Source organism: Lissotriton vulgaris, chromosome 3_2 (assembly GCF_964263255.1).
Source record: "Lissotriton vulgaris chromosome 3_2, aLisVul1.2, whole genome shotgun sequence".
In the NCBI taxonomy this organism is placed as follows: domain Eukaryota; kingdom Metazoa; phylum Chordata; class Amphibia; order Caudata; family Salamandridae; genus Lissotriton; species Lissotriton vulgaris.
Genome location: NC_141690.1, coordinates 10083942 through 10109056, shown reverse-complemented (window position 1 = coordinate 10109056; position 25115 = coordinate 10083942). Strand labels below are relative to the sequence as shown.

General features: G+C 47.0%; 1 protein-coding gene across 1 annotated transcript in view; it reads right to left on the bottom strand.

The window, feature by feature from the left end:
• SMIM14 (small integral membrane protein 14) overlaps positions 1 to 25115 on the bottom strand; it is a 445120-nt gene that overhangs the window by 71050 nt on the left and 348955 nt on the right. The window contains exon 5 of the mRNA XM_086963966.1: positions 13625 to 13773. Within this exon, the coding sequence (XP_086820092.1) occupies positions 13625 to 13773 (149 nt within the window). The remainder of the gene's footprint in view (positions 1 to 13624; positions 13774 to 25115) is intronic.

The following is a 25115-nucleotide window of genomic DNA, read 5'->3' as shown; positions in this document are numbered from 1 at the left end:
CCATCATGGAACTGTGGAGTTTGTGCTGACAAACTCCTAGCCCATGTACTCAAAATGGCTTCTCTGCACTTAAAATGTCTGTAAATGGCACTTACACTGTAGGGGCATATTGCTCTTGCAGCTTTTCTCTTACCTGGATATGGTGCACACTGCCTTTGTGGCTGTAAGGCCTGCTAGAGGGGTGACTTGCCCATGCCACAGGCAGTGTTGATGGGCATGGCACACAGGGATCGGTACTAAGTCGACTGTTTAGTTTGGTCTGCACAAAAACACCCAGTCTGCATTGGCAGGGTGGGGGTGTTCAGGTGAGGGGTCTCTGAGGGTGGCATAATACATGGCACAGCCACCAGAGGCCCTCTCTGGTCACAAAACCATTGGTATCAGGGATACCTTTTACAAGGGACTTATAGGTGGCCCAGAGGTTTGCCAATTGTGGGTACAAAGGTACAGTTTTAGGAAAGAACACAGATGTTGGGGTCTGGTTAGCAGGATCCCAGCACACACTCAGTAAAGTTGGCATCAGTTTCAAGTTTCTTTATTTCCTGCATAGTTACTTTAAACCATTGCAATGTCAGTGCATAAAATACAAATTTAGAACATAAAAAACAACCGTGTATATAACATTTTCACAATATGTATGTGAGTACCTCCATTTTCGCTGCCTTTTTTAAAAATTATTATAACAATCTTCAGATTAAAGGGGGCGTGACTTGGACGCCGATCGGGATGGCGGCGTGAGCTTGCAGCTCCGCGCAGGGTCCCGCTATTTCTCCTGAAAACTACACCCGGGGAGACCCCTGATCGGCGCAACTGGCCTGCGAGGTGTTGGGGAACCACTGGAGAGCGGCTGAGAGCTCTGGGGGGACCGCTAGTGCCACTGAGACCTTGAGAGACGAAGCCCAAGGTGTTGGCCGGAGTGCGACGAAAATGGCGGCGGAGAGGGTCGATGGTCTCTGAACCGAAACCGAGAAGGACTGGTGTCGGCCTGCGGGGTGGCCCGCCTTCTGTGGGATTGGAGCTACGGGGGCGCTGGCACGGACCTGTGGAGCAAAGCGGGGGGCCTGGAGGTCAGCATTGGACTGGTGTACGAGTTGAACGCACTCGTTTATACCTCCCCCCTTCCCCCTCCCCCAGGTCCTGGCGACAGTGGAGCGGGCGGCCCTGGCACTCCTGGTTCTTTGAGTTGCCGGCACAGTAGAGGTACTCCATCACAATAACTGTGGGTGCGCACGTCTCCCAGCTGGGGACACCGGGCCTTGGAGAAGATCGGGTGTGTCCGTGTGACGACGACAGAGGTACCTAAGATGGCGGCTGCGGGAGGGGCAGCCATCACGGAGCAGGGCCGGGAGGACTCAACCACGCTATACCAGGTCGGTGAGGCCTGAGCCTCCCCGCTGATGATGGAACAGGAGAAGAGGCTGAACCAGCGCCTAGATACTATCTTGGAGGCCATCACCTCGACTAAGGAGGCATTGCAGCAGGACATTGCGCAGGTCGCCACGGGGCTGGGTCTCCTGAGGGCGGATCATGCCAAGCTGGCGGACAAAGTAAAGGACCATGAGCAGCTGCTTCTAGACCTGAAACCGGCGGTGGTGACCGCGGAACACAAGATTGCGGACATCCTCAACCGTTTGGACACGCTGGAGAGACGTGCGGAGGATGCTGAAAGCCGTAATCGAAGGAACAACGTGCAGGTCGTAGGCCTGCCGGAGAGAATTGAAGGGGATGATGCGGTGGCCTACATGGAGAACTGGTTCCGGACGGTGGTGGCGCCGGAGGGCCTCTCATCCTTCTTCACGTTGGAACGGGCACACAGGGTGCCGGCTCGACCGCCGGCGCTCGGCCGCCCCCCTAGACCGATGGTGGTGAAGCTCCTCCATTATAAAGATCGTGACCTGTTAATTCAGAAAGCTCGAACATTGGGCCCATTTGAGGTGGAAAATAGCCGAGTCACGATTTTCCCGGACTATACGCAGGCGGTCCTGAAGAACAGGGCATCCTTCCTGGCGGTGAAAAAGGAGCTGAGGGAGGAGGGCATCCAGTATTCATTGCTCTTCCCGGCTAAGCTGCGAGTAATCCTGGATGGGAACACTCAATTTTTCCAGACTCCTGATGAAGCGTGGTCCTGGTTAGAATTGTATCGTGCCGGCACGGACAGGACTGGCAAAAGTCAGCAAGAGAGGCCTAAACCGCTTCAGGTCCGGAAATCCCAACGGATCCGCTCCCGCAACAAGCTTCAAAGAGCGAAACGGGAGGCTCAAATGGCTGCGGACAAAAGAGGGGCGCTGGCAGCGACGGTGAGCATCACACGGTCGCAACAGGAGAGCGACCTGCTTGTGTCGGACTCTGGTGAGGACGGCGGCAGGACCGGAGAGGACTTATCGGAGGCGGAGAGCTCGAAGGGCCCGGCGGTCACCCCACAGATGTCCGACGGGATCTTTAATGGCTGACTCATATATGGGACTTGTGACACTGTACTTCTCGCAGGGGAGTATTCAGTTGGTATTAGAAGGGCTGCCAGGTAGGGTGTGGCATCGGCACTGCGGGATGGAAGGCGCGGGGCGCGGGCTCCGCCTGCCCGTGGTCGGCGATAACTCACCCCCTCGGGGCCCTTAAGGCCTTCTGTGGTGGCGACCACAGATTAGTCGGATGTGTGTTTTGTTTAAGGTTTGGAACAGGGCTGAAATTGGGTTTGTAGGCTCTGTCCTGGGGAGTGGGGTTTGGGGAGTTTTTTCTATGATTCTATTGGGGGGGGGCAACTGCAACGATGTGGGTAGTGAATGGCTGCACCTGAACTGGATCGTTATGCTCTGGCATGGGGACGTTACCTAACTTGAAATGCCTAACATGGAATGTCCGAGGACTGCGAACTATGGTCAAACGCCACAAAGTGCATGCTTATCTGGTGAGGTGGGGGGTCCAGATTGCAATGTTGCAGGAGACTCATTTAACTAAACAGGAATGCACTGCGCTACAGAAGAGATGGCGAGGTCAGGTCTTTGGAACCACTTATTCCGCGTTCGCTATAGGGGTCATGATATGGGTCCGAGCGGGTGTACCGTTCCAGATGTTGAATCAGTTGGTGGATCCTGAGGGTAGATATGTGGCGGTGGAGGGAAGGCTGTATGGCCGGGATGTGGTTTTGTGCTGTGTATATGCTCCGAATGTTGACCAGGCTCGCTTCTTTGATGGCTTATCGTGCTCACTGGCCTCTTTCTTGGCGGTCCGGTGCTTCTGGGAGGGGACTTTAATTCGATCACTGATGTGGCATTGGATAGGTCTCACCCACCACTGGTTGATTCCCCAGTACGTAGACTAGCTGCACACAGGAAGGATTGGCAGGAAAGATGGGGGCTTTTGGATGTGTGGCGGGAGCAACACCAGGGTAGTAAGGGTAGTAGGGATTATTCCTTTTTCTCGGCCCTCCATGCTCTACACGTCAGGATCGATTCGGTCCTGTGCAGTGGGTCCCTAGCTACATTGGTCACTCATACGGAGTACCTGACAAGGACCCTCTCGGATCATAATCCTTTGTTGGTGCATGGTCAATGGCAGCGTGCGAGATCCGCGATTCCAACATGGCGGCTTCGGCCCGACACCTTGGAGGACTCGGTATTTAGTGACGCGGTCCAACGGGGCATAGACCAATACTTTGATGAGAATGAGGGGACAGCTAATAGTAGGTCAACTGAATGGGACACGATGAAAGTGGTGGTGAGAGGAGTGTGCATGGGTAGGTTTTCGAATGCCCGAACGTCGGTGTTGAATGCGCTTGCTAGGGCGGAAGAGAAGTTGAGTGATCTAGAACAGCGTAGACCGGACCGACCGGACTTACAAGCCTGGTTATTGGAAGCCAAGGAAGTGGTGGCTACCGAAACGGAACGGCTGCGGAGTTATGATTATAGACAATATGCCATCAAAGCACATGCTGAAAGGGATAAGATAGGCACGTTACTGGCCAGGCTTGCTAATCCTGAACTCAGAGGCTGCCCAATCTTGAGCATAAAAAATGCATTGGGGGAGATGGTTTATTCACAAGCAGCGGTGATGGAATGTTTTCGGACCTATTATGCTGAGTTGTATGAGAGTCACCTGGGGGTGGAGGCCTGGGAGATCAGTGATTACCTGGAATCGATGCAGCTTCCGGTGCTGGATGACGATGATGCGAAGGACTTGGGGGGACCTATCACGCTCGCCGAGGTCAGGGCGGCCATTAAACATATGGCGAGGAATAAAACGCCCGGGGTAGATGGCCTGCCGATTGAATTCTATCAGAAGTACGTAGATAGTTTGGCGCCTAGATTACTAGTGGTGTACGAGGAGGCTCACAGGCTGGGGAGTTTGCCCGGATCAATGAGGGAGGCGTTGATAGTGCCATTGCTGAAACCCGTCAGAGAGGCGTCGGATGTAAGGTCATATAGGCCGCTGTCCATGCTGACAGTGGACTACAAGATATTGAGCCGCATTTTGGCCACCAGGCTGGCCCCGCATATGACCAGGCTGGTGCACAGGGACCAAGCGGGGTTTATCCCTACGAGGAACACGGCGCTTAATATTCGTCGTCTAATTGGGATATTGGACGGCGCGACGGATGTGGACGGTGACCCGGCGGTGTTATCTGTGGATATTGAGAAAGCCTTTGATAGTCTGGAGTGGGTCTACTTAGAAGAAGTCCTGGTGAAGTTTAGCATTGGCGAGGGGTTTCGTAGATGGACGAAGGTGTTGTATTCTTCGGCTACAGCGCGGGTACGCCTGGGCACACTGGTATCCGCGGATTATCCAGTTTGTAGGGGGACGAGACAGGGGTGTTCGCTCTCCCCATTGCTGTTTGCATTGACAATGGAACCGTTAGCAGCGCGCGCCAGGTCAGGAGTCATGTACGCGGGGATCGAAAGAGGCGGGCAGTCGCACTATATATCTTTGTATGCAGACGATTTGCTGCTGTATATGGCGGACGCGGAGCGGGCTCTAGAGGGGGCGATGGATATGTTGTCCGAGTTTGGTCGGTTGTCGGGCCTCAAGGTCAACTGGACGAAGACTTGCATCTTCCCGCTCAGGGCAGACACGCCGTGTCCTTCTCGTGATATAGGGGTGGTTTGGGAGCCATCTTGTTTCACTTATTTAGGAGTCCGAATCTACCACGAGGTCGCGAGTTTATTGGAGGGTAACATTGGGCGGTGTATAAGAGCGCTGAGAGGCTGTATGGCCTTTTGGACCTCCCTTCCTTTGTCAGTGTTGGGAAGAGTGGCTCTACTGAAGATGGTGGCGCTCCCACGGCTACTTTATTACTTTCGCACGCTGCCCATTTGGATCCCTCAGAGGATATTTAAGGACCTGCGGACGATGATAATCGATTTCCTTTGGGGGCACGGTCGCCATAGGGTGGCATTGAACACCTTGCTTCGGCCCAAGCTTGAGGGGGGGATGGCGGTTCCCGACTTTGAGTTGTACTACTTAGCCGCGCAGCTTCAGGTTCTCACGCAGCACGTGGCTAGGGTATTTAGAGGGCCAGAACACGAACGAGAGCATGGTATACACCGTCATGTCCTGGCTTATATTGTCATGCAGCAGAGACTGGAGCTGCGAGGCCTCACCATGGAGGAGAAGACGCTCAGGTTGTGTTGGCAAAGGAGTTTGAAGAGAGCGAAGGCGTCCCGACCGTATGCGCCGGAGATACCGTTGGGAATGTTGACTGCGCTGCCGCATGGGGGCGATTGGTCTCCGCTACTGGAGTGGGAGGAGTTGGGACTGCAGGTGGTGGGGGATTTGTATCTTGATGGGACGCTGGTCCCCTTCCAGACGCTGAAGTAACAGTTTGGGCTGCCGGAGGGGAGCTTCCTCTTGCATGCGGCTGTGGTAGCGGCAGTGCAGAAGCACTGGAGAGGGGGGCTCATTGAACCGGAAACGACTATGGCTTGCCAGTATGTCGTGATGGCCGCAGGCACTTTTAAAGCGGTGACCTACCTCCATAATAGGATGTTGCATGAGGGGCTGGATCCGCTCCTAGGCCTGAAATCAAAGTGGGAACTTGGCATAGGTAGGCCCATTCCGGACACGGTGTGGGGTCATATCCTTAAGCGTACGTGGAAGGGCACTAGGAACGCACGCTTTCAGCAGGTACATTTTTACGTGTTGCACAGGGCTTACCTGACCCCGGAGAAGATTAAACGGTACTTCCAGGTGCAGGAGGCGAGATGTCCGAGGTGCCTGGCACTGGAGGCTGATCTAGATCATTTGTTATGGGGCTGTCCGAAGCTGGAGATTTACTGGGCGGAGGTTGGGGAACTCCTAAATGCAGTGACCGATCGGGAGGTGGATTTTGACATGGCGGCGTGTTTGTTGCTCTGGTTCCCACACACGAAGAATACTAAAGTGACGAGCAAATTCATTGATCTGGGGCTGATACTGGCGCAGAGGGAAATCACTTGGCATTGGAAGTCCAGGGAGGGACCGTCCGTGAGGAGATGGGTGAATGAACTGCTGAGGTGGTCTGAATGTGAGAGTGTGCTCCGTATGAGACAGGCAGTCAAGCTTGACAATGAAAAGAGCCTAGAAATGGCGAGAGCGTGGGAAATGATAGTCCAGGCGTTGCGTGATTCCATGGTGGAGGACGAAGACTGAATTGCTTGTGTCTGCGGGCTCCATGAGGCTTATGAGTAGAGAGGTATCAATTGATCTGTAGCGAGACCCATAGTAGCGTTAGGAACATGGCCCACATCGGGAGCGGTTGCTGGGGGGATGGGGGTTGTTTTGGGATTGTTGGGGGTGGGGGGGGGGGTTAGGCACCGGGACCCTGGTCGGGAGGCAGTAGTGTTCCCCGGGGTTGGAACTGTCCTAGCGTGATGGGAGAGATTGGATAAGCGGCGGGGTAGAGATAGGGACACATGGAACTGATATGATAGGGGCCCACCACCGAATGGACTGGGGGTTAGGATTGTGAATATCGCCTATGTGACCGGACTGTTGGGTATGCTAGACGGTGTTGGGGGAGGGTTAGGTGTTTAGGGGGGTAAAATGCAGATACACAAAGCGTTTATTGACCAATTGTCCCTCAGGGATGCTCACTGTGCTGTTCTTGCTGGAAGTTTGAATTACTACGCCGCCCGGCCTCCAGGATACGGGCTGAATGGCTGTGTACGTCTTATGGTTTACTTGATCCATGCGGGGGGACACCATGAGTGTGCTGGTTGATTTATTATATGCATGGTTTCTAATTCTGCAATAAAAACAAATTAAAAAAAAAACAATCTTCAGATTAAAACAAAAATAAAAACTCATTGTTGGATGACTCTTCACAGATATAAAATCAAAGTTAAATTTTAGACATAGTATGTGTCCTTATATAGCTGAAAGCTATACATTACAGGCCTGTGTTCCTTTGGACCAGCCATGGACTTCTTTTTGCAGGTCATATTGATTGTATTTGTCAAAATGTTCTCCACTTGTTGCGGGGGTTATCTCTTTGCTGCTGGCAGTATCTCCTTATAGTGGACTGGTTTGGGCATATTCCTGTCAGGGTGTACTGCAGTGCCAATGCCTGGTTCTGTTTTTGTAGGTTTGGGCAATGTTTGTTCAGCCAGCAAAAGGAATTTTACCAGTCTGCAGATTAGTTGTGTATTTTTCTGGGTTTAAGCAGGCTAGCACCGCTTGCCTTCTGGTGGGAGCCTTTCTGTTTGAATGGTTCTTTGAGAAACTGTTGCCGTGCTTGGAGCAGTTCCTTGCATGAGCAGATTAAATGAGCTATATCACCATGTTTGGTTTTCACAACCTGCACAGCTCTAGTGCTTGTGTCCTTAGCTATGGTGGAAAATGTTGAGTGCATGGAAAGATTCACATACTGTGTCTCAAAAAGCTAATTTTAATAGACGTCTGGTAACTCTGGTTGAAAAATGGTTGTGGGGCCAGTAATTTATAGGAGTTAGGGGTCATCCAGGAGTGCAATCCATTTGAGAAGCTTGCTTTGTCCTCCACCAAAGAAATTAGTTTTTTCCAGACGAGTTCTTTGAAGTTGGGATAGCCAATTTGCGCATCCCAGAGTTCTGTGAGTTTGGTATTTTCTAAGGCTAGCTGAAGGTAGCTTCTGGCTTGGGAGCGCTCCCTGTGCTGTATATCCTACCACAGCAGATGGTTTAACATGTTTGTGGTGACACTTCTGATCCTGAACAAGCAGTTGATATAAGTGCCGTACCTAGCTAGGTCTTGTCATAGGAGTCCAAACTCCAGCCTTATTTGAGCGGGTGATGTATAGGACGGAAGGCTGAACATAATTCTATAAGCTTTGATCTGCGTATTGTCCAGCTCCTTTGCATCTCTTCCCTGCATGTCCTCGCTGCCGTAAGCAATTGACGGAAGTAGTATAGCCTGAGATACCTTCAAGAGCGGAGTCAGGGAAGGCCTCATCAGTTTATTTGCGAGATTTTTCAGCGGTAGGGCGCTCAGCAGACCTTTCCTTCTGACTTCCTCTTTCTGCCGCCAAAACTACCCTTCCTTGTCGAATATAACTCAAATTCCTGGTCTGGATCACGTTTTGTGCCACCAAGAAGCCAGCTTCTATGAAGATTCTTTTTGTTGTTTATTGACATTGCCCGTGTCTTTCTCAAATGTATTTTTAAATTGTTTTCTGTGGCGTAGTTCTGCATTTCCGTCAGTAGATGCTGGAGACCAACGTAAGTGTGACTGACCAGAACTACATCGTCTGCGTAAATGAGGTTGGACAATGATTTCCCTCCTATCCTAGGCAAGTGTGAATTGCAGGCATCGAGCGCCTTTGGAAGGTCAGCCATATATAAATTAAAAAGGGTTGGTGCAAGCACACAACCCTATTTCGGTCTCTTTGTTGTGGGAACTTTCGAGGAGATATGAGTCTGGCCGCCTAATTTCACTTGCACCCAGGTATTTGTATGTAGGAGTTTCAGCATGTTCAGAGTAGGCTGTGGTATGCCCCATTGTGCCAATTTGCCCCACATTCTCCTCTTTTCTACGTTATCAAAAGCAGCGATGAAGTGAATGTAGCCTAAATGTAGATGTAGTTTTGAGGCTTTAGCTGCATCGATTACTAGGGAAATTGTGAGGATATTTGTTGATGTGCTAGCCATTTTGAGAAAGCTTGTCTGGCTCAGCGGTATTATGGAGTTTGCCTCTGCCCAGTTTGTCAGCTCCTCTAGTATAGTCCCCGCAAAGTATTTTGCTTCATTATCTAGAGCTACAAGGTGGTGGTTATTGGGACCTATTTCGTGGATTGGCAGTTTTGTTGAGCCCTTCCATGAGTCCCGTATTCTATTTGGCCGTCTGACTTCCAAAAATAGAAGTTGCAAAATATCAGCCCAGTCTTCACTCTTTGCTTTAAACAGGGCAGGTGGGATTCTGTTCGGTCCTGGAGCCCCTTCCTTCCTCCCTTTGACAATCTGCTTTTTGATTAAGAGAGGCAGAGAGCGGTTAGCTGTGCCTGATGGTCTGTTTTCCTTGGATAGATGCTCCGGTTCCCTCATCTCCGTGTTGCTAGCTCCAACTTGTTCTTCGGATGTCCAACTATTAGCCATTTGGGTTCCAGCACTGTCTGTTTGGCTGTTGAAATGGTTAGTGAGGAATTTACCCAGTTTGCTTCCGAAATGTATGACCCAATACCCTTATGGTGTAGGTGAATAGTACTGTTCTCAGTATTCCAGAAGCGAACGTTGTTATTGCTGTTTACATGTTTGCATCGTATAGAAGTTTTGCCCAAAATACCTTTTCACGCTCATTATTTATATTCCATTTTAGGATTTTTAATTTTGCTCTTTGTGCATTTAAGGAGGCTTGTGCAGTGGCATTCTCTGGGTGTCTTCTCAGCATGCGCAGAGTTGCATTTATTGATTTCTTGAGATGTTTCAACAGTAGTCTTTGATCCTTCGAAAATATGTTTTTTTCCCTTGCTTTCTGGGAATAATATTTTGTAGCGAAGATTTCTGAATGTAGATCTAAGAGCTTGGCAGTGAACTGTTCCCAGTGACCTATTTTGTCTTCTGGGTTCACTGATGGTGAATTGAAGAGTTGAATAGCTGCTTCGGCCTTAGAGTTTGTGTTTGTTGAACATTTGATCCTTCTTAAGTTGGAAGTAAAGATGGTCCCCAAAGTTGCATCTTGCTAACTGGTCTTGCTACCGTTGCTGTTATTTGGAATTCTTGAGGGCGATGGTCGCTGTCGCCCTTGTCCCCATTCTGTACCCAGATATATGTCGGAAGAGTGAGAGGCTTGCAAAGGTGTAGTCCAATAAGGTGCTTGTTGGGAGGGAATAAAACGAGTCAACTGGTGGAGTGTCATCTGGAAATCTTCCATTTAAGGCTTGAAGGTTAGATGTTCTAGATCTGCAAGTTGGCTCTTTCTGTACAGTGAATGACTCTGTATAGAAATGTTGTGAATTCCATTTTGTCTTTCAATTTCCGTTTGGGGTGGACATACGAGTCGATTAGGCACACCTCCATTTCTTCGTCCTCAAGAAGGGTTGGAATTGTAACTGGTATTGTTGCGTTTGACATCGAGTCCATACGAGTTGTTGAAGGTATACTTGTTGTGGAGACAGATTGCCAGCCCGCCTGAACAATGGCAAAATCTGTCCATCCTTGTTGCATGAGTAGCAAAGCAGGTGTAGTCCTCATTATGCTGAGGAGCCAAGAGCCAGGTTTCCTGTAGGAAAATTATATTAAAAGTTGTTACATACTACATGAAGTCTGGATCCTCAACTTTAGTTGCTAGGCCATTTATGTTCCACAAGCATAGTCTGAGAGGGCTCCTTTGGTCTGCTGTGGCTTCTGTCACGCCAGTCGCGTCAATGCTCCTCTGTGTGTGAGATGATGGTACGCGATATTGCTTCCTTGTTACTGCTTTGACTTGTTTTAGCAGCTGCCCCTGGAACTGTTTCTCGTGGGTCCCAGGTGCTGCTTGCACACTGTTGACGCGATCTGCCCCGTGCTCCTCTAAGTACACAGTTTAAGTGTGCTTGGTGTGCTTTTCGTTCTGGGGTTGCCTTGCTTAGTAGTGGCAATGGATCAGCTGGTTTTTGGAAAGGGGAAATATCGATGCCCCAGCTTTGAAATGTGCCCAGTTCGGCCAAGATTGCCTCTGTAGTTTCGCTTGTGGTCCACGTTATTTTTGTGGCCTCTGGACATTGAGGGTTGGTGATATGTATAAACTCATTGTGGCCCTAGCTGGAGTTCTTTGTTCACTATCTTCTCCAATTTCCCCATGTGCCCTAATTGTGGAAGTCTGATTTAGAGCTACATCTTGATCAGGGGATTTTTGGAGATGCTTGGTGACAGTTGTACTTGTTTTGCAGAGCTTACATCAACTGGGCTGCTAATCTTTTCTGCACCCTTGTAATTTGTTCTACGGCGAGTGCATTCCCAAAGGGTTCTGTGGTTGTATCCACCCTTTGGTCCTGTTTGTGGTTTGGTGAGTAGGTTGTGAGCATGTCCTCCCATTCTTGTGTGTTCAAGTAGGTTATGAACGCCCTCCCCTCTTCTTCCTTATTTGGAACCCATGTCCATGCTCCTGATACTGTTCCTCTGTTTTATGTAAGTAGACACCCTTGGTCAGGGGGTTGATGTGATTGTAGGTGATTTAGTTTTTAGTGAGTCCATTTTTTTGATGGGGGTGCTGTGGCTGCTGGACAAGATATTGTCTCTGAGACTGGAGTTAACTGTGCTTATTTTTTCAGCGTCTGCTCTCCTTGTAACTTCTTTAGTGTCACTCGCACCCTTCATTTTTGTGATGGCCCAGTCCTCTTCCCTGGCGTCTAATTGTGGTAGTGGTGTAGAGGTTTCTTGGAGCTTGTAAACTATGGTGGGGATCTCTTGAGGACTGCACTGTTGGCTAATTTTTGTTGGGGAGCGTCCTGAGTTACCGGGCACTCCCGCAAGGGGTATTATTTCTGGCACTTGCGCATCAGGAGGTTGTAGAGTGGTTTGTAATTGCTGACTTAGTTTGGCTTATGCCCTATCTTTGTCGTTGGAATCTTTAGGCTATGTGCTTGGAATTAAAACTTCGGTCTGCAAAGGTAGCAGCGGAGATTGCAGACCTTTTAAGGTTGCGGTGCTTGTGAAAAGACTGACACTGGATCCCTTAGGAAGTTGAATTTAGTGTAGATCTTAGGTTGACTGGAGCTTGTAGCACTGCTGGGTCCTGTCCGTGCTGTTGTCTAGCTCTGTCGCTGATCTAATATAGCTAATTTTGATTCAGCACTTTTGTGACTTTTTTTTCTTGCCTTTTCTTCCCTTGTCCTTGGTGGCAATGCCTCTCTTGTTCTACCGGACCTCATTTAGCCTATGTGCTGCAGGTCCACTGGTCTGCAGCCACTTTTTTACAGCCTCAGTCGTCTGCTGATTGTCGTTCCCTCGCGAATCGCGCCCTGGTTGAGCTAGGGTCTTGATGAAGTGATGTGATGGAGTGGTGTGATGTGATGGTGTGATGTAATGTACTGGGTGGTTAAACAAGGTCCAGAGCGCAGAGTTCGGTATCCAGTGTCAAAGTCTCCCCTCGAAGCTGTGTGCAACATGCAGAAGGGTCACAGGGCTTCACAGGGAGCCCTTCCTTTGCTTACTCACACCACAACTCGTTCGGGGCTGAAACAGGGCTTTCCCCTAAAGCTCACTCTGTTCCTCCCCCTCATAGCGGTCTCCCAGCTGCACTTCTCTGAATGCCTCACGCCTCCTGTGACTCTCCAGGGTCCAGCAGGCTGGCCTCTCTGCAGGTCACTGAGGATATCTGCCACACAACACAAGCTCCGCGCTTGAGGAGCCCAATCTACCGGTGTGCTCCCGGTATGCACCTGGCTCGCGGAGCACAGCTCTTGGCCTCCCATTGCTCAGCTCCGCTCACGGCCCCAAATGCGGCTCCCGGTATGCTCTCCGTTTGCTCCCTGCTTGCGGAGCACAACTCTTGGCCTCCTGCAGCTCTTCTCCGCTCGCTGCCCCAAATGCGGCTCCCGGTGTGCTCCCGGTGTGCTCCCAGTATGCTCTAGGCTCGCGGAGTACAGCTCTTGGCCTCCCACGGCACTGCTCTGTTCCGCTGCCGCGGTTGCCGATGCCGATCCTCTCCTGCGCTCTCCCGGACTCTCCCAAAACCAGGAATGGATCTCCAACAGCGAAAGTAAAGTTGTCATCAGGTATATGGCACAACGTTAGGGGGTAACCATGCAAAAAGGGGCCTTTTCCTACACTTTTGTTTGACACTTCAGGAGTTACACACAGATAAAAAATTTCCTGTGGCAAATATCATGTATTTGCCAATCTAAAACCTGTGGACCACCCCACATACATTTTAATTTGTTTGAGCAATCTGCTTACACAAAGGGTACAAAAATAGCATTTCCTTTGAAGTGAGGAAACAACCTGAACTATGGAGGCGTGACTGCATTTCTGTAATGTAAGTCAGTGTACGTAATATATAGGCAAGTTTAATCAACAAGTGTTTAAATCACCCTGGACTAAGGACACGGACACGAAATGCATTCATCCAAAGTGCTGCATGCTATCAATTTAAAATTACCCATGATATTTTATATATTTATTTTCTCTGTTTCACCTCCCTCCTATGCATACAGTTAATGAGATCTGCTTTCCTTAATCATGCTACAGGCAAGGTGACTCACATTATGTGGGCTGGAAGGCTTCCCAGAGCCACTGGATCTTCTTAGACTTCCAGGTCTCAACAAGAACAAGGCAAGTGCAATTACCATCCAGGCCATCATGATCATAGCCACAGTCACTTCACCATCACCACCAGAAGTTGGTCCCGGAACTAAAGATTGGTAAAATGAAAACAAAACATTAGCAAGTGGATTCCTTCGCGACTCAAGGTAGCACCACTGTAAGACAGATTTATATGAATGAATGCATCTTGATGCACTGTTGTTGCAAAACAATGTCTATATACTAAGAAATAATACGGTAAATAGAAAGAAGGATTTCTAGCACAAAGCACAATACCTTAAAAATAGAGGAAACAGCATTCACCAGCTATAAAAATCACGAAGGTGCAATTAAATATTTCAAGAGTGTTATAGAAAATGCCTAACCTGGATTACATTCATCTGTCAGAACCCTGTTCAGTGGGCTACAGAGCAAACAGAAGCTCTCCATGTCCTGATTGGGTGGGAGAGGTAGATACAGGAGGGTGAACACAGGTTGAGAAATCAAAATACAACAGCATCAGCAATAAATGAATGTCCAGTTAAATACTGGATTTGAAGAGTATTTATTGATGAACAAAGTAAATTACAATGATATGAGGTCAAGGGTCTAGTGTTTTATAGACAAGTCGCTGAGTCCCACTACCTCTCTCTCACTAGTGGTAATGGTTATTCCACCTTCACTATAGGGGACATTCAGGTTAAGACCCACTAGTAGTCCGAGTCTCCGGAGTCCCAGTCGGAATCTTTATTAAAGTCAAAAGTGGTCCAGCGTTAAAGAGCTATTTGGCAGGGTAGTACCCTCAGGGCTGTCTAGCCCGCGGTTCTGTCTTTCCAGCATAATCTGAGTAACTATAGTCTCTGAATATGCACCCTATGCAGCGGCTGTCTCTACACAAGCCGCCTGGGAGGGGCAGCAGATGGGTGTTTTTGAGTTCCTCGAATGTGGCTCTGCGACACTCCTCTGATGCTTGTAATAACCCCCCACAGGTAAGGGTGGGGGTTGCAATGCTCCTGGCACTGGTCTTCAGTATAGGCTTTGGTTCGCTGGGGTCACAATAGCAGTCTCTGACGATAGTCTCAATCAGACCATGTTCTTTGCCATGTCCCAGTGGCCCCTCTGGCATACAGGGACACCATTGTCACTCTATACATGGGCTACGACTCTTCATGGCAACCCACTTGAATACGGGGAAGCAGACTTAGCTCGGCACACGGTCTACGGACCGATCAGCACAGCATCGCTGCCTCCTCTCATGAGACTAGTGAAGCTCCAATTTGGCTCTCTGATTGAAGACAGTTTTTGAAATTTGCCTATTCTATCTACTTAAGTTTGTCCCTCGATCCTTTACCTCCTTAGATCTGGCAACAAATGATTCTCTGTACCTGATCTGTTATGTTCCATCTGTTACCTCTTACTGTCCTCCGGTACTGTTCCTTCAGATTTAAAAAATGTAATAGTAGTTCCCCTGCTAAAAATACCTACTGCTGACCCTTCTAATTTAAACAATTTCCTTTCAATATCACTTTTACCTTTCCCAGCAAAAACCCTAGAACATGCATTGAAAATGCAATAGGTCTCACCCTCGTTTAAGTTAAAGAAATTCTGTTTGTAATTAGGTGTTTTTTTAGCTTTGCTTTTATTAGTGTTTTTCAAACTTTCATGTACATACATGCATATGCACATGCACACCAGCCCATGACTAAGTGTGAGGAAGAGCACAAAACGCATCGGGAGATCTATGATGTAAGAACGTTGCCCTGCCTGTAGAAGCTGCTGCTTTACCTTGAATAAACGCCAGAATACTTACCTCCTGTGGCGTGGCTCTTTACATTGAGGACAACTCTTGTTGGATGTTTCAGCGGCTCGTCCTGCCGCGTTTAGAGCACCGCCGTGTAAGCAGTCTGTACTGGCGCCAACTGATGACGCTGGCTCTTATGAGCAGGAGCGGCTGGGAAAAAGCAGTGAGATGCAGCTTCTCAAGTGCGGGACATTCTGCCTTCAGCCCACTGGGGTATTTTAAAGTGACACTTTGTATTCATTCAAGCTGCTCACTGAAGTAATATTTTCGGCACTTCCAAGACCAGGAGGCCGTTTTCGGCAGCCACGCCCACTGAGGCGAGCGTCACGAGGACTCCAGGTGCCGATATTAAAGCTTGAAGATTCATTTACACACCAGCCCATGACTAAGTGTGAGGAAGAGCATGAAACGCGTCGGGAGATCTATGATGTAAGAACGTTGCCCTGCCTGTAGAAGCTGCTGCTTTACCTTGAATAACCGCCAGAATACTTAACTCCCGTGGTGTGGCTCTTTACATTGAGGACAACTCTTGTTGGATGTTTCAGCGGCTCGTCCTGCCACGTTTAGAGCACCGCCGTGTAAGCAGTCTGTACTGGCGCCAACTGATGACGCTGGCTCTTATGAGCAGGAGCGGCTGGGAAAAAGCAGTGAGATGCAGCTTCTCAAGTGCGGGACATTCTGCCTTCAGCCCACTGGGGTATTTTAAAGTGACACTTTGTATTCATTCAAGCTGCTCACTGAAGTAATATTTTCAGCACTTCCAAGACCAGAAGGCCGTTTCGGCAGCCACGCCCACTGAGGCGAGCGTCACGAGGACTCCAGGTGCCGATATTAAAGCTTGAAGATTCATTTACACACCAGACCATGACTAAGTGCGAGGAAGAGCATGAAACGCGTCGGGAGATCTATGATGTAAGGACTTTGCCCTGCCTGTAGAAGCTGCTGCTTTACCCTGAATAAACGCCAGAATACTTTCCTCCTGTGGTGTGGCTCATTGAGGACAACTCTTGTTGGATGAATGCATATATGTATATGTATGCATGTATTTATATAGATATGCGTATGTATATATATATATATATATATGATATATATATATATACACATATACATATATATAAATACATATGCATATATATACACACACATATATATATATATATATATATATATATATACATATGCATATTCTGAAGAAGTCCGGTCACGGACGAAACGCGTTGGCTATTGGTTTTAATCTTCAACTGTGAATAAAAGAATTGCTTAAAGAAGAAATCTGACTTTGGATATTCTTGGGAGAACAATTGGAGTTTATGTGACTATATGCATAAAAGCATTTACACTGTATTACTTATTGTTGAGGTGTGCAGGGTCATCTTGTGCAAATAAACGATAGCTTAGACGTAGGACTGAGGTCGACTAGGTCTCTATTGAATATGTTAGACTTAATTGTGTGTGCCAGCTAGCTCAGAGGTCACTAGAAACTTTCTCGAGTAAACAAGAAGGCGTTTAGCTTTCCTGAATAGACAAGAAGGGATTCGCTTCTGACAACCATATCACATGACAACTTTGTTCCCCCTGCAATAAGGAATATATCTCTAGAGTCGCTGAAACAATAAATAGCTATTTTACTCAGTCAATCGTGCATGCTTCGTTTCACCAGAAATGCAGAGAAATAGAGAGACAGCGTTTTCAATAAAAGGGCTATTTATTGAGCAGTCTTCTTTCTCATGCAAGAGAAATGAATTGCCACAATTGCAATACTTGTCATAAAGTAAAGTGCGTACAGTAAAATGAGTATTATGAAATAATACTGTAAAAGCATTTATATGGTTTCTAAGCCATATGATACTTAAAATGGATAAAATACATACAATGACAAAATAATGACTAAACGTACTCAACTGGTGTTTCTAAGATACGCCTACCCCAGTGTACCTAACCTAAGCCTAGTACGTGGGAAGGAGTAAATGAGTTACAGTTTTTTGCCAAGAATCTGAATCAAGAATTCTCTATGGGTCTAATCATCTCCGTACCTTAGGTATAGAAGGAAGGAGGTCTTGTATCTCTCTCTCAGGACTCGATCTCCCAGAAACCCACGAGGGGGACCGGAAAACACTGGAGCTCGATTTCTCGGCAGGAGAAAAGACAGCGTTTTTCTCAGTGCGTCAGCAGGGAGATTCGGCTTCCTTCGGCACTCGCATCAGCCGGGCGTCGGGCAAGTAGATAGCCGATTCTGCTCCAAACCACCGTGTCCTGCTTAAGGCAGATGCTGGTATACTGATACCTGAAGGTGCCAAGTTTGATGTAAGGTTGGACATAAGACGTCACTAAGAACTGAGAGTTCTTTCAGGACTCTCAGGAGTTCTAGGACAAATCAAAACAGAAGCAGGGGAAATTCCCGGGCTGCTGGAGGCTTGGTTTGTTTAAGAACGCGTTGTACTTTCTAGGAGTCTATGGGAGTAGCCTTGCCTGTATTTGGACTGCATTGGCTATGACTTAATATGGATAGGATTCTTATGCCTTTATAAGGATATGATTTATTATAACCACACAAGGGCATAAATTGGGAATATCTAATTAGGGTCCTAGATACATTCACAACACCCACTCCACGTATAATGTCCATCATTACTAAATACTAAGCAATACTAAATATATAACAATGCATGTGTTTTTCAGCCCACCCCAAAATACATAGTTTGCATTTGAAATGGTGTATACACGAGAAATGAGTAGAATACTGTACGTTTTCAAGCAGTGGTATCATTCAGAAAATGCATATTTTGTTCCTTTAGAATGTTCACTGAATGAATCACGAAAATTACATTCATGAAATGGCTCTTAATACAGAAGAGAAGGTCGAGACCATTTCATCACATATTTATACAAGACTGTACATGTGCTAGAGGCTAAGTCAAAATATTGTCTCTAGGTATTTTAAAAATAGAAATCTTGTTCTCTAAGAATAGTTCTACTTTAAGCAGAGTATCATGTGCCAAAAACAAAAACAAAAAAGGTAAATATTTTGGGAACTGGAGAAAAATAATTTCGCTTTCGGGAAGAAAAAATAGTTCCAATGTTTTTAGAAGTTCTGTTTATCAAAACTGAAGGCCGAATTCAAAGTTCAGGGGACGCTGTGTGCTCGCTATTTCAAATATTATTCCCGTTGTTAGGAGAGAACATTACCTCAGATAGGCCAGCAAAAAATTTGTGTCTACAACAGTAGGTGAAAGTTGGGCCAACTCCGAAAAAGTGGAAATAGTGCATACATGCGATGCATTGCCATCATCGGTGTTAAGATCAGCAATGGTCACGAAAGGTTGTACCTGTGTGCCGCTTTCATCTCGTACCTCACCGCCACCTAATCGTAATGGTGAGGTCTCAACGAATGCCGTCATCAGAATGGGTAGCCGCTGGGGGCAAATGAGAAGTAGAGTGAGTAGTAGAGTAGAGAGTGAGTAGTAGAGTGTGTAGTAGAGCTGGTGAAGTAGAGAATGTAGTATAGTGTGTAGTAGAGTGCGTAGTAATTGAGTAGTATAGAGTGAGTAGTAGAGAATAGTAGAGTGTGTAGGAGGGAGTGTGTAGTAGAGAGTGTGAAGTAGAGTGGTAGAGTGAGCAGTAGAGAGGGAGTAGTAGAGAGTGAGTAGTAGAGTATGTGTAGTAGAGTGTGAAGTAGAGAGTGTGTAGTAGAGAGTGTCTAGTAGAGAGGGTCTAGTAGAGAGTTTCTAGTAGAGAGTAGTAGGGTGGTAGAGTGAGTAGTAGAGAGTAGTAGAGAGTGAGTAGTTGAGAGTGTGAAGTAGAGAGTGAGTAGTAGGGAGTAGTGAGTGTGTAGTAATGAGTGTGGTAGTAGAGAGTGTGTAGTAGAGTGTGTGTAATATAGAGTGAGTAGTAGAGTATAGTAGACAGCATAGTGAGTAGTAGAGAGTGAGTACTAGAGTAGTAGAGAGTGTGTAGTAGAGAGGGTGTAGTTGAGAGGGTGCAGTAGAGAGTGTGTAGTAGAGAGTGTGTAGTAGAGAGTGTGTAGTAGAAAGTGTATAGTAGAGAGTGTGTAGAAGAGTAGTAGAGTGTGTAGTAGAGTAGTAGAGAGTGTGTAGTAGAGAGTAGTAGAGAGTGAGTAGTAGAGAATGAGTTGTAGAGAGTGAGTAGTAGAGAATAGTAGAGTGTGTAGTAGAGAGTGTTTAGTAAAGTGTGTCGTAGAGTGAGTAGTAGAGAATAGTAGAGTGTGCAGTAGAGTGAGTAGTGGAGTGAGTAATAGAGAGTGAGTAGTAGAGTGTGTAGTAGAGAGTGTGTAGTAGAGTGTGTGTAGAGGAGAGTGAGTAGTAGAGACTAGTAGATTAAGTAGTAGAGAGTGAGTAGTAGAGAATAGTAGACTGTGTAGTGGAGAGTGTTTAGTAGAGTGTGTAGAAGACTGATTAGTAAAGAGTGTAGTAGAGTGTGTAATATAGAGGGAGTAGTAGAGAATAGTAGAGAGTGTGTAGTAGAGAGTGTGTAGTAGAGTGAGTAGTAGAGAGAGTAGTAGAGAGTATGTAGTGGAGTGAGTAGTAGAGAGAGTAGTAGAGAGTATGTAGTGGAGTGAGTAGTAGAGTGAGTAGTAGAGTGAGTAGTAGAGTGTGTAGTAGAGTGTGTAGTAGACAGTGTGTAGTAGAGAGCGAGTAATATAGAGTGAGTAGTAGAGAACAGTAGAGAGTGTGTAGTAGAGTGTACGTAGTAGAGAGTGTGTAGTAGGGTGTAGTATAGAGTGTGTAGTAGAGTGTAGTAGAGTAGTGAGTGAGTAGTATAGAGGGAGTAGAAGAGTAGTAGAGTGTGTAGTAGTGTGTAGTAGAGAGGGTGTAGTAGAGAGTGTGAAGTAGAGTAGTAGAGTGAGTAGTAGAGTGTGTAGTAGAGTGTGTGTAGTAGAGTGTGTGTAGTAGAGTAGTAGAGTAGTAGTGTGGTAGAGTGAGTAGTAGAGAGTGAGTAGTAGAGAGTGAGTAGTAGAGAGTGAGTAGTAGAGAGTGTAGTAGAGAGTGAGTAGTAGAGAGTAGTGAGTGTGTTGTAAAATCGGGGGGAGGCCGGTCATGGTTTTCGTGGACCTGAGGTCAGCCTTTGACTTGGTCCCTCACAAGAAACTGTGGGAGGTCCTAAAGGAGCTGGGTGTTCCCGCCCATTTACTACACGCCATAGTCAGGCTTCACACTAATAATTTTGCACAGGTCAGGTGTGGGAGGGATGGAGCGTTGTCATCCAGGTTCCCAGTCCTTAGCGGGGTAAGACAGGGTTGCGTCTTGGCGCCGACCCTGTTCTGCCTCTACGTTAACAGTGTCATATCCCATCTCGACAGCGTTAGGGACAACGACGCCCCCTTTTTGGAGGGCAAGAGGGTACGGGCTATCATGTTCGCCGATGATACCCTCCTGCTTTCCAAATCACCGATGGGGATCCAGCGGATCCTAGATGGTTTTGGTCTGTTCTGTAGACAATATGGTCTAGAGATCAATACAGAGAAGACCAAATTCATGATATTGAATCCCTCCCCTAAAACCAGACCTAATCCATCCCTGGGCTCAGCGAAACTGGAAAGGGTAAAAACCTTCCAGTATCTGGGTGTAAGCCTACATGAGAACCTATCCTGGGAGCCACAAATAGCAAGATCCCGGCTCAAGCTTAGTCAATTGTCCGGTGCAATTTTGAAGGTTGCAAATACTTCTACTTATAAACCCATTAGCCCGGCAATAGAAATGTACAAAACTCAAGCCAAAGCGGCCGCTTCTTATGGTAGCGAGTTATGGGGGTACAAAGCTGGGGCAGAACTTCTCAGTGTAGAAAACAATTTCCTTAGACACCTCTTAGCCCTCCCCCGTGGCACACCCCTGCTCCCCTTGAGACTTGATGTGGGTCTTCCCTCTATAGCTGAGGATCTCGAATTAAAGCCTTTGAGATTGTGGCACAGGCTTTGGACCACTAGCGAGCTTGCTCATTACAGGCAAGACCTCATACATGTAATGAACTTGAATAAGCGTGACAGAATTCCTTGGTTGGTTTTCATTAAGAAAGAACTGTATCGCCTGAGACTCCAGGAGTTATGGGATGTTCCTGAACAAGGCTGCCAAAGGGTCTCTCGTAAAAGACTGGTGGAGATACACAAGGAAAAAAGTTTATCTACTCGGGTATCTGCACCCAATAACGGCACCTTAACAGATCGATTTTTGGATTCCAAAAATTCTTATAATTTTGAAGGTTTTATGGACATCATTTTCCCCATTTTAGCACGGAAATTGTTCATCCAATGGAGGTTAGGCACACTGCCTATCGAAACTTTTACCTGTAAATGGACAAAGAGTGATGATAAAATCTGTCCGGGGTGCGCTGATCATGATGAGGAGGAAATTCATGTTCTGTTCTTCTGCCCAGCCTACAATAGACCTAGGAAATATTGGCTTGTGCCACTGTGCAGGAATTTGGGCATAAGGAGCCATTTGCATTCTTATAGAATACTGAAAACCAGCACTCTGCCTCACATAGTCTTTGCAGTTGCCAAATACATACTGGCCATGTGGCAGATAAGAAATAAACTCCTAAAAGTCTGACCACTGATATGAACTGTAAAGTACTCCATCTCATGAACAGATTTCCAAGGAATTCAATTTTCATTTAATCTTTTTTATACTAGGGAATGTTCTTTTTAAATGTCGAACGTTTTAAATGTTGAATGTTTTTATTGTATCTTTTATGGTCTAAATGACCGAAATAAAGAATATTTGGATTGGATTGGTAATGAGTGTGGTAGAGTGTTTAGTAGAGTGTGTAGTAATGAGTGTGTAGTAGAGTGTGTGTAATATAGAGTGAGTAGTAGAGTGAGTAGTGGAGTGAGTAGTAGAGAGTGAGTAGTAGAGAGTGAGTAGTAGAGAGTGTAGTAGAGTGAGTAGTAGCGAGTGAGTAGTAGAGTGAGTAGAGTGTGAAGTAGAGAGTAGTAGTGTGTAGTAGAGTGAGTAGTAGAGCGTGAGTAGTAGTGAGTGCGTAGTATAGCGAGTAGTGAATAGTAAAGAGTGTGTAGTAGAGAGTGAGTAGTAGAGAGTAGTAGAGAGTAGTAGTGTGAGTAGTAGAGAGTGACTATAGTAGATGGAGTGAGTAGTAGAGTGAGTACTAGAGTGTTTATGAGAGTGTTTAGTAGTGTGTGTAGTAGAGTAGTAGAGAGTGTAGTAGAGTGTGTGTAGCAGTGTGTGTAGTAGAGAGTGTCTAGTAGAGAGTAAGTAGTAGAGTGAGTAGTAGAGTGGTAGAGTGAGTAGTAGAGTGTGTAGTAGTGAGTGTGGTAGAGTGTGTTTAGTGAAGTGTGTAGTAATGAGTGTGTAGTAATGAGTGTGTAGTAGATTGTGTGTAGTAGAGTGTGTAATATAGAGTGAGTAGTAGAGTATAGTAGATAGCAGAGTGAGTAGTAGAACGAGTAGTAGAGAGTGTTTATGAGAGTGTTTAGTAGAGTGTCCAGTAGAGAGTGTGTAGTAGAGAGTGTGTAGCAGAGAGTGTGTAGTAGAGTAGTAGAGAATGTGTAGTTGAGTGTGTAGTAGAGTAGTAGACAGTGTGTAGAGGATAGTGAGTAGTTGAGTGTAGTAGAGTGAGTAGTAGATTGAGTAATAGAGTGAGTAGTAGAGAGTAAGTAGTAGAGTGAGTTGTAGAGAATAGTAGAGTGTTTAGTAGAGTGTGTAGTAGAGTGAGCAGTAGAGCGTGTAGTAGAGTGTGTAATATAGGGTGAGTAGTAGAGAATAGTAGAGAGTGTAGTAGAGTGAGTAGTAGAGAGTGAGTAGTAGAGTGAGTAGTGGAGTGAGTAGTAGAGAGTGAGTAGTAGAGTTAGTAGAGTGTTTAGAGGAGAGTGTGTAGTAGTGTGTAGTAGAGAGTGAGTAATATAGAGTGAGAAGTAGAGAATAGTAGAGTGTGTAGTAGAGTGTACGTAGTAGAGAGTGTGTAGTAGAGAGTGTAGTAGAGTGTGTAGTAGTGTGTGGAGGAGAGAATAGTGAGTAGTATAGAGTGAGTAGTAGAGAATAGAGTAGTAGAGAGTGTGTAGTGGTGTGTAGTAGAGAGTAGTAGAGTGAGTAAAGGAGAGCGTGTAGTATAGTGTGTGTAGTAGAGTGTCTAGTAGAGAGTGAGTAGTAGAGAGTGAGTAGTAGAGTAGTAGTGTGGTAGAGTGAGTAGTAGAGAGTGAGTAGTAGAGTGTGTGTAGTAGAGTAGTGAGTGTGCGAATAGAGTGTAGTAGAGTGTGTGTAGTAGAGAGTGTAGTGTAGAGTGTGTAGTAGAGTGTGTAGTAGAGTAGTGAGTGTGTAGTAGAGTGTGCAGTAGAGTGTGTAGTAGAGTGTAGTAGAGAGTGTAGTAGAGTGTGCAGTAGAGTGTAGTAGAACGTGTAGTAGAGCGTGTGTAGTAGAGAGTGAGTAGTATTGAGTGAGTAGTTGTGAGTGAGTGGTAGAGAGTGAGTGGTAGAGAGTGAGTAGTAGAGTGTGTAGTAGAGTGAGTAGTAGAGCGTGAGTAGTAGAGAATAGTAGAGAGTGAGTAGTAGAGTGTGTAGTAGAGAGTAGTAGATAGTGTGTAGTAGAGTGGATACGAGACTGTTGATCAGTTACTGCTGACGACAGCAGCTGCGGAGGCCAAGCCCCCTCGAGGCCACGCCCCCCTCCCACGCTATATAGAGGCGCTGAACTCTAGCGTCCTCCCACACCGTAACTCCTGAGGCGGAAGCCGGGAGCGCTGACAATTTCTTTGAGCAAAATTGATATTGTGCTTTTTAAAACTTTCACTTGTGTGTCACGTTAATTCTTGTGCTTTTTAACTTGAAACCTCGTGCGCTGCGGAGCTTAGCGCAGACACGAGACTGTTGATCAGTTACTGCTGACGACAGCAGCTGCGGAGGCCACGCCCCCTCGAGGCCACGCCCCCCCTCCCGCCCCTGCCCCCTATAAAATATGTGCATCTGGAGGAAGCGCAGCGGACGAGCGCAGCGGGAGCGCCTAAGGCAAGCCCGTCTGCGCCCGTCATCGCCAGACCATCGCCTCTCGCCAGTCCCCCTGCACAACTCGTACCACACAAACTGCAGTACGATAGAAAGTCCCTCCTCGCACTCAAACCAGACTCAAGATGCGATAAACTTGAAGGCTGCCTTGAAAGCCCTGTAGTTTTCTGACACCTTCACCTGGGCTAGCCAGCTACAATACTACTGCTTATAAGCAATACACCCTTACCATCCTCCAACTTAATGTCAGATCCCTTGTGAAACACCATGCCGATGTGTTCACCCTTATTACAGAGGAACGTCCAGACATTATGTTTATATGCGAAACCTGGCTCCACAACGACCAAAACAGCATCCTAAATCTCTCGCTGCCCGAGAGCTTCTCTATAAAAACCATCAATAGAGACTCCAGGGGTGGGGGGATAGCTGTTATCTACAGATCACCATACAACTGCACCTTTGAAAAGGAATCTATCTGGGGCTGTGAAAGCGCACGATTCAAAATCTCCACTAGTCCCCAGTTCACTCTATCCGGACTCTATATCTACCGACCCCCCGGCCCCACTGTCAGGTTCATTGAGGAACTCCTAGATGTCGCTCACACTCTAGTGATATCCTCCCCCAACTTTACCATCTTGGGAGACCTTAACCTACATTTCGACTCCCTGACCGATCCTAC